Source organism: Herpailurus yagouaroundi, unplaced genomic scaffold (assembly GCF_014898765.1).
Source record: "Herpailurus yagouaroundi ecotype Mexico unplaced genomic scaffold, PumYag 355, whole genome shotgun sequence".
Lineage (NCBI taxonomy): Eukaryota > Metazoa > Chordata > Mammalia > Carnivora > Felidae > Herpailurus > Herpailurus yagouaroundi.
The window spans coordinates 1,015,085-1,027,711 of NW_024412572.1; the positions used below are offsets into that span (position 1 = coordinate 1,015,085).

The following is a 12,627-nucleotide window of genomic DNA, read 5'->3' on the forward strand; positions in this document are numbered from 1 at the left end:
AGAGAGAGAGAATCCCAAGCAGGCTGTCAACTCAGAGCCTGCCACATGGGGCTCCAACCTCCAAAACTGTGAGATCATGACCTGAGCGGAAATCAAGAGTCAGAGACTTAACCGACTGAGCCACCCAGGGGCCCCAAGAGTGGGACTCTTTGTTTCTGCTCCGATCATGATCTTACACTTTTTAAAATCGAACCCCCTGAGACGGGCTCCATGCTCACAGCCTGGAGCCTGCTTGGGATTCTCTCTCTCTCCCTCTCGCTCTGCCCCTCCCCTGCTCTCTCTCTTTCTTTCTCAAAATAAGTAAATAAACTTAAAAAAAAAAAAAGATTTGCGACTAATCAAGTGATTCATTTTTATTTCCATCTCCTTCCTGGTTTCTTCCTGAGGGATTTCCCTGGTACGTTTATTTCCTATGTATCTTTTTCAGGTTCCATCTTTAGGATGAGTCCAAAAACGTTGAAGGCAACGAACTGTTTCTTTGCTAAGTTTTGACACAAGATTTGAGGCTGAAATGTTTCTTTCACTCTAGGGCAATAGTTCATCTGTGAGATATTGCCTGACAAAAGCCATTAAAAGGAAAATGGCAGAACCCAGAATCCCGTGGTGTGGAGGAGATGGAATAAGGCAAAAGCATGCACGGCTGAGAATCTTCTCAACTAACAGGCTTTGCAATAGAGCGCTGTGAAGTTTTGAATAGCGCGCTATCCTGGATCCCTCACTCTAACAGACCTTTCAGGTTTACATTCCATAGACTCATCTCCATTTCTGGGCCTGGTTGCTGCGTGTTAGTTTGCTAATGTGAAAGGGTTCTCTGACCAACATCCTTTTTTTAAAATTTATTTTTAACGTTTATTTATTTATTTGTGTGTGTGTGTGTGTGTGTGTGTGAGAGAGAGAGAGAGAGAGAGAGAGAGAGACGGGGCAGAGAGAGAGGGAGACAGAGAATCCCCAGCAGGCTCCGCACTGCCAGCACAGACCCGGACGCGGGGCTCGAACTCACGAACCATGAGATCATGACCTGAGGCAAAGTCAAGAGTCGGTCAGCTTAACTGACTGAATCACCCGGGCACCCCTATTTTGATTTCTTTTTTGACTCATTGGCTAAAACATTATTTTATGGTATGTGAAGTATACCACAATAAAATGATAATGATAATTTCTTTAAATGAAATGGACTACATTCCGCAATCAAAAGACGTACAGTGGCTCAATGAATAATAATTTAAAACCTATATGCTGTGTGTAGCATGCAGTACGTATGTATGTATACAGGAGCATGTTGTTTAACCTCATACATTTGTGAACTTTTCAGTTTTTGTCTTGCAATTGATTTCTAGATTTATGCCAATGTGGTCAGAAAAGATGCTTAATATGATTCCAATCGCTTAAATTTATTAAGACTTGTTTTGTAGTCTAACATATGCTCTCTCCCGAAGAATTTTCCATGCACACGTGAGAAGAATGTGTATTATGTTGTTCTTGGGTGGAGTGTTTTGCAAAATGTGTGTTAGCTCCGTGTGTCATTTAAGTCCAGCGTCTCCTTATTCATTTTCTGTCTGGATGATCAATCTGTTGTTGCAAGTGGGGCGCTGAAGTCTCCTCCTATTATTGTATTGCTGTCTGTTTCCGGAAGTTTGTGTGTACCCTTTGGCCAATATCTCCCCACTCCCCCCCCTTCCCAGCCCCTGGTAACCATCATCCAACTCTCTCTGTTCCTCAGTTTTGTCATTTTTTTTTTTTTAATTCCACAAACAAGTGATATCATACAGTATTTATCTTTCTCTGCCTGACCTGTTTCATTTAGCCTAATGCCCTCAACGTCCATCCAAGGGGTTCCAAATGGCAAGATTTTCTTCTTTCTCATGTTTAAATAATATTCCATTGTATGTGTATACCGTATCTTCCTTATCCATTCGTCCACTGACGGACAGTTAGGTGGTTTCCATATCTGGGCTATTGTAGTAATGCTGCAAGGAATGTAGTCATGCAGATATCCCTAACGATATCCTAATTTCAATGTCTTTGGATATAAAACCAGAAGCGGTTTTGCTGGGTCATGTGGTAGGTCTATTTTTAACGTTTTGGGGAACCTCCATTCTATTTTCCATAGCGGCATCACCAATTTGCATTCTTACCAACAGTGCACTAGGGTTCCCTTTTCTCCAAATCCTTCTCGACACCGGATATGTCTTGTCTTCTTGATATAATTGTTTTACCAGGTGTGAGGTGATATTTCATTGTGCTTTTGATTTGCATTTTCCTGATGATTAGTGATGTCAAGCACCTTTTCGCGTGCCTGCTGGCCATTTATCTGTCTTCTTTGGAAACTGTCTATTCACTTCTTCTGCCCATTTTTAAGTCTGGTTGTTAGGGTTGGTTTGTTTGTTTGCTTGTTTTTGCTATTGAGTTGTAGTAATTCTTTATACACTTTAGATATTAATTCCTTATATGTGATTTATAAATATTTTCTTCCATTCTGTAGGTTACCTTTTCATTTTATTAACAAATGGTTTTGCACGTCTGGAAAAAAAAATCTTTTTTAAAAAGCAGAAAGCAGGGGTACCTGGATGGCTCAGTCGGTTAAGTGGCCAACACTTGATCTTGGCTCAGGCCATGAGCTCGTGGTTCCTGAGTTCAAGCCCCACATGAGCCTCTGTGCCGTGGTGTGGAACCTGCTTGGGATTCTCTCTCTGACCCTCCTCCACTCCATGGTGTTCTCTCTCTCTCTCTCTCTCCCCCTCTCAAAATAAAGAAATAAACTTAAGGAAAAAAGCAGAAAGCTTTTAAGTTTGATGTAGTCCCACTTATTTATCTTTAATTTTGCTGCTTGTGCTCTTGCTCTGATAGCCAGAAAATCATTGCTGACACCAATGTCAAATTTTATCCCTATGTTTTTTTTCTAGGAGTTTTCTATTTTCAGGTCTTTTTAAAGTCTTTAATCCATTGGGGCACCTGGGTGGCTTAGTTAAGTGTCTGACTTCTGCTCAGGTCACGATCTCAGTTCTTGAGTTCGAGCCCCGCGTCAGGCTCTGTGCTGACAGCTCGGAGCCGGGAGCCTGCCTCGGATTCTGTGTCTCCGTCTCTCTCTGCCCCTCCCCTGCTTGCTCTCTGTCTCTCTTTCTTGAAAGTAAATAAACGTTAAAAAAAATTTTTTAAGTCTCTAATCCATTTTGATTTCATTTTTATTAGTGGTGTAAGTTAAGGGTAAGAACCACATTCTCCCACATGTGGTTATATTTTCCCAACACCATTTTGAAAGGACTATTCTGTCTCTGTTGACTATTCTTGGCTCCCTTGTGAAACATTTGTTGACCGTATATGCAAGAGTTCTGGGCTTCCAATTCTGCTCCATTGATATGTGTGTCTATTTTTATCCCAATACCACTATTTTCATTACTATAACTTTGTAGTATAATTTGAAATCAGGGAGCGTGTTGCTCTGGTTTTGTTCTTTTTTTCGCAGGATTGCTTTGGCTCTTTAGGGCCTTTTGTAGTGTCATACGAATTTTATTATTGTCTTTTCTATTTTTGTAGAAAATGTCATTGGAATTTTGATAGGGATTGCATTGAATCTATAGATGGCTTTCAGTAGACTAGACATTTTAACAATATCAATTATCCGGATCTGTGAATACAAAGTATCTTTCCATTTGTTTGTGTCCTTAATTTTTTTCATCAAAGTCTTGTAGTTTTCAGTGTATGGGCATTTTACTTCCTTGATTAGATTTATTCCTAAGTGTTTCAGTGGTTTTGATGCTATTGTGAATGGAATTGTTTTCTTTGTTCCTTTTTCAGATGTTTTATTGGTAGTGTATAGAAATAAAATGATTTTCTGTATGATAATTGTGTATGCGGCAACTTTATTGAATTTGTTGATTAGTTCTAGAAGTTTCTTGATGGAATTCTTAGGATATTTTGTATATAGGATCCTATATACAATCAAAAGCAGTTTTACTTCTTTTATCCCTTACATCCCAGGGATAATTCCCATTTAATCAGGGTGAATGATCTTTTTAATGTTCTGCTGAATTTGGTTTGCCATATTTTGTTAAGCATTTTTGTATCTATATGCATCAGGGATAATGATCTGTAATTTTCTTTTCTTATAGTATCCTCATCTGGCTGTGGTATCAGAATACTGCTATCATAATATAAGTTTGGTAGTATTTCCTCCTTTTCAATTTTTTGGAAACGTTTCAAGATTGCCATTAACTCTTTAAATATTTGGAAGAGTTCACCAGTGAAGCCATTTGGTCCTTGGCTTTTCTTTGTTGACAGGTTTCTCATTACTGTTTCAATCTCTTTACTGACCTTGGTCTGTTCAGATTTTCTATTTCTTCATGTTTCTAGGAATGTATTTCTTCCAGGTTATCCACTTTGTTGGTGTATAATTGTTCATAGTAGTCTCTCACGATCCTTTGTATTTCTGTGGTATCAGCTATAGTATCTCCTCTTTAATTTCTTGTTTCATTTACTTGAGTACTCTCTCTCCATGTCTGTGTTACTCTAAAAGTTTGTCAACCTTTTTAAAAAAACTTTTTTAAATGTTTATTTATTTTTGAGAGACAGACTGTGAGTGGGGGAGGGGCAGAGAGAGAGGGAGACACAGAATCTGAAGCAGGCTCCAGGCTCCAAGCTCTCAGCACAGAACGGGATATGGGGCTTGAACTCACGAACTGTGAGATCATGACCTGAGCTGAAGTCCGATGTTTAACCGACTTAGCCACCCAGGCGCTCTGTCAACTTTTTTAATCTTTTAAAAAATCAGCTCTTAGTTTCAATGATCTTTTGTATTTTCAGTCAGTCTTTATTTCATGTATTTATCTGGTCTTTGTTAATTCCTTTCTTCTGCTAATTTGGGTTCAGTTTGTTCTTTTTCTAGCTCCCTTGAGGTATAAAGTGAGGTGTTTGAGCTATTTCTTGTTTCTTGAGGTAGAGGCTTGAATCACTATAAACTTCCTTCTTAGAACTGCTTTTGCAGTCTCCCATAGGTTTTGATGTGTTGTGCTTTCATTTTCATTTATTTAAAAATGTTTTTGGATTTCCCTTTTGATTTCTGTGTTAAACCATTCAGGACCATGATGTTTAATCTCCACATATTTATGTTTTTTCCAGCTTTCCTCTTGTTACTGGTTTCTAGTTTCATTGTGATTGGAAAAGATACTTGGTGTGATTTCAATCTTAAATTTGCTTAGCTTGTTTTGTGACTGTCATGTGATCTATCCTGGAAAATATTCCATTTGCACTTGAGAAGAATGTGTATTCTACAGTTATTCTACTGTTATATTCTGGAGACGTCTGTTGGGTTCATTTGGTCTAAAGTTTGTTTCAGGTCCATTGTTTCCTTAATTGATTTTCTGTCTCAATGATCTATTTGCTGTTGGAAGTGAGGTATTGAGATCCCCTACTATTTTGTATTGTTTCCTATTTCTCTCTTTAGGTTTGTTTAGATTTTCTTGAAACATGGATGCTCTAATGTTAAGTGCGTATATATTTATGTTTGTTTTATCTTCTTGATGTATTGACCCTTTATCATCATATAATAACTGTCTTTGTCTCTTGTTACCATTTTTGGCTTAAAGTTTATTTTGTCTTCTGTTAGGAAAGATTTTTGTTTTTGCTTGCATGGAGTGTCTTTGCCATCCTTCACTTTGAATCTCTGTATATCTTTTGAGCAGCGGGGAGTCTCTTGTAGTCAGCATATAGTTGGGTCTTGGGTTTTGTTGTTGTTGTTTTTTAAACCATCCAGTCATTCTATGCCTTTGATTGGAGAATTCGATCCATTAATATTAAAGTCATTATTGATAGGCAAGAACTTGCTAATTATATCTGATTAATTGTTCTCTGGCTGTTTGGTCATTCCATTTTATTTTATTTTTTTCTTCCTTTCTTACTGTCTTCCTTCGCAAATCAGTGATTTTCTGTAGTGGTACGCTTTGTTTCCTCTCTGTATCTTAGTGTATTTATTTTAGAGTTTTACTTTATGGTTCCCATGAGGTTTACATAAAACATCTTGTGGAGGTAACAGTCTATTTTATGCTGATAACAATTTAACTCTGCTTGCCTGCCAACTCCATCTTTTACTCTCCCCCTTTTTATATTTTTGATGTTCCATTTACATTTTTATTGTGTCACCATCCATTAACAAGTTAAGTTATAGCTATTTTTTATAATGTTTATTTATTTTTGAGACAGAGAGAGAGAGACAGAGCGTGAGCAGGGGAGGGGCAGAGAGAGAGGGAGACACAGAATCCGAAGCAGGCTCCAGGCTCTGAGCTGTCAGCACAGAACCCCCATGGGGCTCCAACTCACAAGCCTTGAGATCGTGACCTGAGCCGAAGTCGGACGCTTAACCGACTCAGCCACCCGGGTGCCCTTGGAGTTTTGTCTTGTTCTTCATTTTCCTTGGCTCTGCATTGGTTTCTGGTGGTCTTTTCTACCAGTCTTGGAGGAGTGGTATCATGTAGGAGATGAACTTTATTGGTTAGCTTAACCCTGGCTCTTGATTGTCCCTGAAGCCTTTGTGATTGTCCCAGTTGTCTTTTTTGTTCTTAGTGGGTCCCAGTCATTGAGAGTGTACCAAGACCTGTCAGTGTCTCAAAAGGGAGGATCTCACTCAGCGCCTAGATCCAAGCCAGTTGGAAGCTGGACCTTAAGCAGTAGCTTTGAAAGTATGCAAGTAGTTTTCTTTCATGGAAAGACTGGAAGCTAGTTGTTTCTCTTCACTGTCTCTGTGCTGAGCCCTGGGGGGATAGCCATGCAAGTCCTCAAGAGTCCCTTAAGAACTGTTTTTTTGCGGGGTCCCTGGGCGGCTCATTTCGTTGGGCATCTGACTTCAACTTAGGTCATGATCTCTTGGTTTGTGAGTTTGAGCCCGGCATTGGGCTCTCTACTGTCAGCACCAAGCCTGCTTTGGATCCTCTGTCTCTCGCTCTCTGCCCCTCCCGTCTTCTCTCTCTCTCTCTCTCACTCTCTCTCTGTCTCTTAAAAATACATGAATATAAAAAAATAAGAAATTTAAAAAAACCTGTTTCTTTGCTACAGTCTTGTGAGTCCCCTCGATACAAACCCCATTCACTTTCAGAGATAAGTATTTTGGGGGCTTATCCCTCATGTAACAGTCTTAAAAGCTGGGGCGGTAGATATTGGGTCCAAACTCTTTGCTCCTTAGAGAGAGACTGAGAGTTGTGAGTTCCCTTCTGATTGTGTGTTGCTATGCCAGCGGTGGGGTTTAGGGTGAGCGTGTGTCTCAGCCTTTCCTAACCATTTTGGTTTTTTCTCACTTGCCTGATGTGCAGGGGTCACTCAGCTTCTTTCTGGATTTCTTTCAGAGGGATTTATTCCACAGGTAGCTATAGATTTGGTGTTTCCATAGAGGAAGTTTCAGGAACCACCCGTGCCACCATTTTGGATGGGAACCCGATAATGATGTTCATGCCCTTTACTTGTGACATCAGTTTATTTTAGTCTGTACTTTTTATACGGTTTATTTTTTTGCAACCCGGTGTCTCCCCCAGAAATACTGTGCCTCTACTATCTTTCTGGCTAGCGTTATATAACTCACTGGCTTCATCTGTTAATGTTATTCCAAAACCATGTGGTCCTTATTTTTTCAATCAGTAAGCCCATGTTGGAGTTTTACCTTCTAGGATGTAAGTGAGTCAATGCTGTGAGTTCTTTCGCTTAGTTTTATCTGACTAATCCATAGTTTTGCAGCACACTATGAACCCTCTATCTACTCAGCTACTTTGTACTGATGAACTCTTGGTTTCCCTTTTTACCTAGCTATTAAATATAACAACAGGTGCACACTGGTCCGTCCTGTTGTTGGTAAAGAGTTGACTTTTTTCCAGGATTACTTGTCTTACCATTTCTGGTATCTATTATTTAGTCTTACAAACAAAGCAAGGAGATACCTGTGCTTAGAAATGTATACATTCTTGGGGCGCCTGGGTGGCGCAGTCGGTTGAGCATCCGACTTCAGCCAGGTCACGCGTGGGTTCGAGCCCCGCGTCGGGCTCTGGGCTGATGGCTCAGAGCCTGGAGCCTGTTTCCGATTCTGTGTCTCCCTCTCTCTCTGCCCCTCCCCCGTTCATGCTCTGTCTCTCTCTGTCCCAAAAAATAAATAAAAAACGTTGAAAAAAAAAAAAAAGAAATGTATACATTCTTACAGGGAGAAACAAACATATATATTAATGTACACATCATAATAAAACCTTTGTCTACCAAAATCAATTAAAAATAAACAAAGCTGTGGAGAAAAACAACTAAAAATAAACAAGGCGATCATATTTATTCATATTTTGTATTACAAATGTAAATGATTTCCTTTTGGATCATTGTGAATTCATAAACTTTTATACATTCAGGTAGTTCTAATTAACCATCATAATAAAAATATATTTATATAGAAATTGTTTAAACTTGTCCTTAGAATCCTTGCAAGTGAACTGCTTTATCTTTTTTAAAAAATTATTTTAATTTAATTTTGTTTTAGAGAGTGTGAGAGAGCACAAGTGGGGGAGAGGGCTAACAGGAGAGAGAGAGAGAGAGAGAGAGAGAGAGAGAGAGAGAGAATCCCAAGCAGGCTCCATGCTGAGCATGGCTCCCAACATGGGGCTTGATCCCATGACCCTGGGATCATGACCTGAGCTGATACCAAGAGTTGGATGCCCAACTGACTGAGCCACCCAGGTGTCCCAAATTCTTTACCTTATAATAGACTTTTTCTGTGATAAAGATTGTATCTTTCCCACAGGAGTTCACACTTCCTCTTTCTTTGCCATAACAACCGTGCTTTGTCTCATGTAGGAAAATCTTGGAGATTAATCGAGCTCTATTATCTCTTTCCCAACTCCAAAGCAAAGGTTAATACAGCATTTGCTCATTTTCATGTTGTCTTTTCATGATCTTAACTATATGGTGGACACAACTTTTCATTTGGCTCAGGAAACTTTCTAAAACAGACTATCTCTCATGTGTTTGAAATCATGTTTGTTTTCTGGAAGCACAGAATATGCCAGGTGCACTTTATTTTTTCCTGCCCTAGGTGGGATTTATATATCTTCTAAGACTCCTAGGTCCTTTAAAACATTTTTCAAATGTTTTTTTATTTTTGAGAGAGAGAGACAGAGTGTGAATGGGGCAGGGGCAGAGAGAGAGGGAGAGAGAGAGAGGGAGACACAGAATCTGAAGCAGGTTCCAGGCTCTGAGTTGTCAGCACAGAGACCGACAGGGGGCTCTAACTCACAAACAGGGAGATCATGACCTGAGCCGAAATCGGACACTTAACCCACTGAGCTACCCAGGTGCCCCACTAGACTCCTAGATAATTTTGATAAAGAACACATATTGGGATGCCTGGGTGGCTCAGTTGGTTAAGCGTCCAACTCCTGATCTCAGCTCAGGTCATGATCTCATGGTTCATGGGTTTGAGCCCCATGTTGGGCTCTGCACTGACAGCACAGAGCATGCTTGGGATTCTCTCTCTCCCTCTCTCTCTGCCCCTACCCTGATCACACACATGTGTGCTCTCTCTCTCTCTCTCTCTCAAAATAAATAAACAAACTTTTAAAAAAAGAACACATATTACTTTAGACAAAGATCTAGTTTCTAGGGTTGCTCGTGAGAATTTGTGGGTAGGTAATGTTGTTGCTCTGGGAATACTTTTGGTTATGACAGTGTTGAAAAATGTGTTGTCAAATTTATAATTTTACTTCCTTCACTCCCAACTTAACATAGCAAAGTAGTCTTTCATTCAAGATCACTAAATATATATGTGTATGTGTATGTGTATGTATATGTATATGTATATGTATATGTATATGTATATGTACATATACTTAAAGTAATATTGTAGCTTAAGGAAGAATGCAGGTGGATGGCCATATTTTGGAAGCTAGAATTTAAGAAAGATCTCTAAGTTGCTAGATACTTCTTTTTGTGATCTCAGGCTGCTGTAACAAAATACCATAGGTTGGTGGCTTAAACGACAGACATTTATTTTGGACAGTTCTAGAGGCTGGAACATTTGAGATCGTGATGCTGCAGCATGGGTGGGAGGGGACCTAAACATTCAGTCCATGACAGTACTGTAAATGAAGCCAGGGACCCTGATAGTGTCTCTGTCACAGAATGTTACATTTCCTTTTCCTTTGCCTTAACAAGCTTATTTTCTGTCATCAAGGAAGATTCGGGGAATTAATCAACAGCTCCACCATTCCTTCCTCAAATTCAAAATAGAAGTTCCTGTGTCTTTGCATACAGCACACATGCACTGTGTACATGAGAAGCTTTAACTCATTCCACACATTGTCTTTTGCCATCCTGTACACAACTAACTGAGCTCAGAGAACGTCTTAGGGGCGAATCTACCTCAAACATGTAACTGACTTTGAAAAAGAAAAAAGATGAGGGAATGTTTATTAAATTTTTATAAGACATAATAATGATTCTTTTGGGGGCATTACTAAACATTTTGTGTGAATGAATAAAAACAAATTGAGTAATTTCACGTGACATGCTGATAGTGATCTCAACATACTTCTGGAAATTTCTACTGACTGTTTTTGGGTGTTGCTTTCCCAATTTCCTTTTGTCTTTGCTCTGTGTCCCAGAGTGAATCAAAGGAAGCCCGTCTTTGAAAAGACTTCTTTTGACTTATTTTTTATACAGGGAGCTTTCTGATCTTATTTGGAATAAGATTAATGTTCACTCTCAAGTATTTCTGAGGGTATACTCCCTTACTCACAGGACTACACCCTTGTGGAAAAATACAAGAGGTTTCTGGTTCTCCCAACCACTGGACAACAAGAGAGTTAATACACAATGAGCCAAGAACCTCAAAATAAACGTGAGTACATTCTCTCCTTTCAATTTGAAAGAGACAAATGTGATTATGACTAAGATTTTTTTTAAGTTTATTTATTTTGAGAGAGAGAGAGAGAGCAAGTGAGGGGGGGGCGGAGGGGGGGGGGAGAGAGAGAGACTCCCAAGCAGGCTCTGTGCTGTTAGCACAGAGCCCAATGAGGGACTCCAACTCATAAGCCATGAGATCGTGACCTGAGCCGAGATCAGGAATTGGACATTTATTTATTTTTTTTAATTTTTTTTTTCCAACGTTTATTTATTTTTGGGACAGAGAGAGACAGAGCATGAACGGGGGAGGGGCAGAGAGAGAGGGAGACACAGAATCGGAAACAGGCTCCAGGCTCCGAGCCATCAGCCCAGAGCCTGACGCGGGGCTCGAACTCCCGGACTGCGAGATCGTGACCTGGCTGAAGTCGGACGCTCAACCGACTGCGCCACCCAGGCGCCCCAGGAATCGGACATTTAAACCACTGAGCCACCCAGGCGCCCCATAATTAGGACTAGGATTTAAAAATACAAATTAACAAAATTATAGTTATGAAGATTGAAGATGAGGAGGAGGAGGACATTAAAGGAAATGACAATGACTTTGGTGAAGAGGAAGGTCATAGATAGATTCGATTATGTTGTGAAGGGAAGCTTCTTTATGAAATGCAAACTGGGCCAAAAGAGGAGGGAAAGTATACAAAAGAAAAATAAGATGGGAAGAAAGAGAGCAATTCGGGAAGATTCTTTTAAAGGCAAGAGGAAGAAGGAAGATCTACAAAACACGATGACCAAGGCTCACAGTTTACCTGGGGGCTCTGCCGTTATCCCCTTTTATGCTGCACTTAAGTGTCACAATGTATTTGCTTTACAAGAATATTGAGTAATATTTTTGAGAAAGAGAACAAATGCAGAAATACATAATTTAAAAATTAATGTTTTGCTTCACCTCATCAACCCAAGCATGGCAAACTTCAGTGGGAGCACAGAGTATACTGGTCTTGAAATTTTTTATGTAACAACACATCTTGAAGACTTTTTCCGTTGATACTTACTGATGTATATGATTATTTTAATCGCTGTGAAGAATTCCATCATAGAGACTCGCCATAATTTAGAATCTGCACTAATACACAAGCAAGTGTTGGTTTCTGGTTCTGGTACTGCAATGAATATCCTTTCCTATAAATAAGTTCAGTTATTTTCATACGACAGATCTCCAGGATTGAAATTGTCGCGGCAAATGTAATGCATTTAAAAACTTTTGAAAAAGGCTGCTAACTTGGTCTGTCTGAAGCCTTTCTAATTTATATTTCGTCAGTTGCATTTATTTCCTCACCAAGAGAGTTAATTTCCCCCCCAACCCTACCAACACTGCATATTTTTTTGTTTTCCTTTAAAACTCTCATTTGTGAAAAAGTATATCATTGTATATTAGTTTACATTTCTTTGAACATCTTTTTTTTGCTTAATGGCCATTTATAATTTCAGAAAATTAAGTTTTCAGCAAATATCCGGATCCGGTTTTTGCTTAGTTTTTGAATTGACTTTTGAAATTCTCTACACAGCGTAGACAATAATATTGTGACAAAATTTTCTTTCATATGGTGCTTGTGTCTTAACATTATTCATGTTACATAGATGTTTAAACTTTTATGGACATAATTGGCATTATCAATTTTTTATTATTTGGGGGTTTTGTGTCTTGCTTATAAAAAGCCCTTCCTGGGGCGCCTGGGTGGCGCAGTCGGTTAAGCATCCGACTTCAGCCAG

General features: G+C 39.4%; 1 protein-coding gene across 1 annotated transcript in view; it reads left to right on the forward strand.

The window, feature by feature from the left end:
- Positions 1-12,627, forward strand: part of CLEC4D (C-type lectin domain family 4 member D) — a 31,484-nt gene that overhangs the window by 10,801 nt on the left and 8,056 nt on the right. Inside the window, exon 3 of the mRNA XM_040462736.1 lies at positions 10,753-10,852. Coding sequence (XP_040318670.1) covers positions 10,828-10,852 — 25 coding nt within the window. The 5' untranslated portion in view covers positions 10,753-10,827. The remainder of the gene's footprint in view (positions 1-10,752; positions 10,853-12,627) is intronic.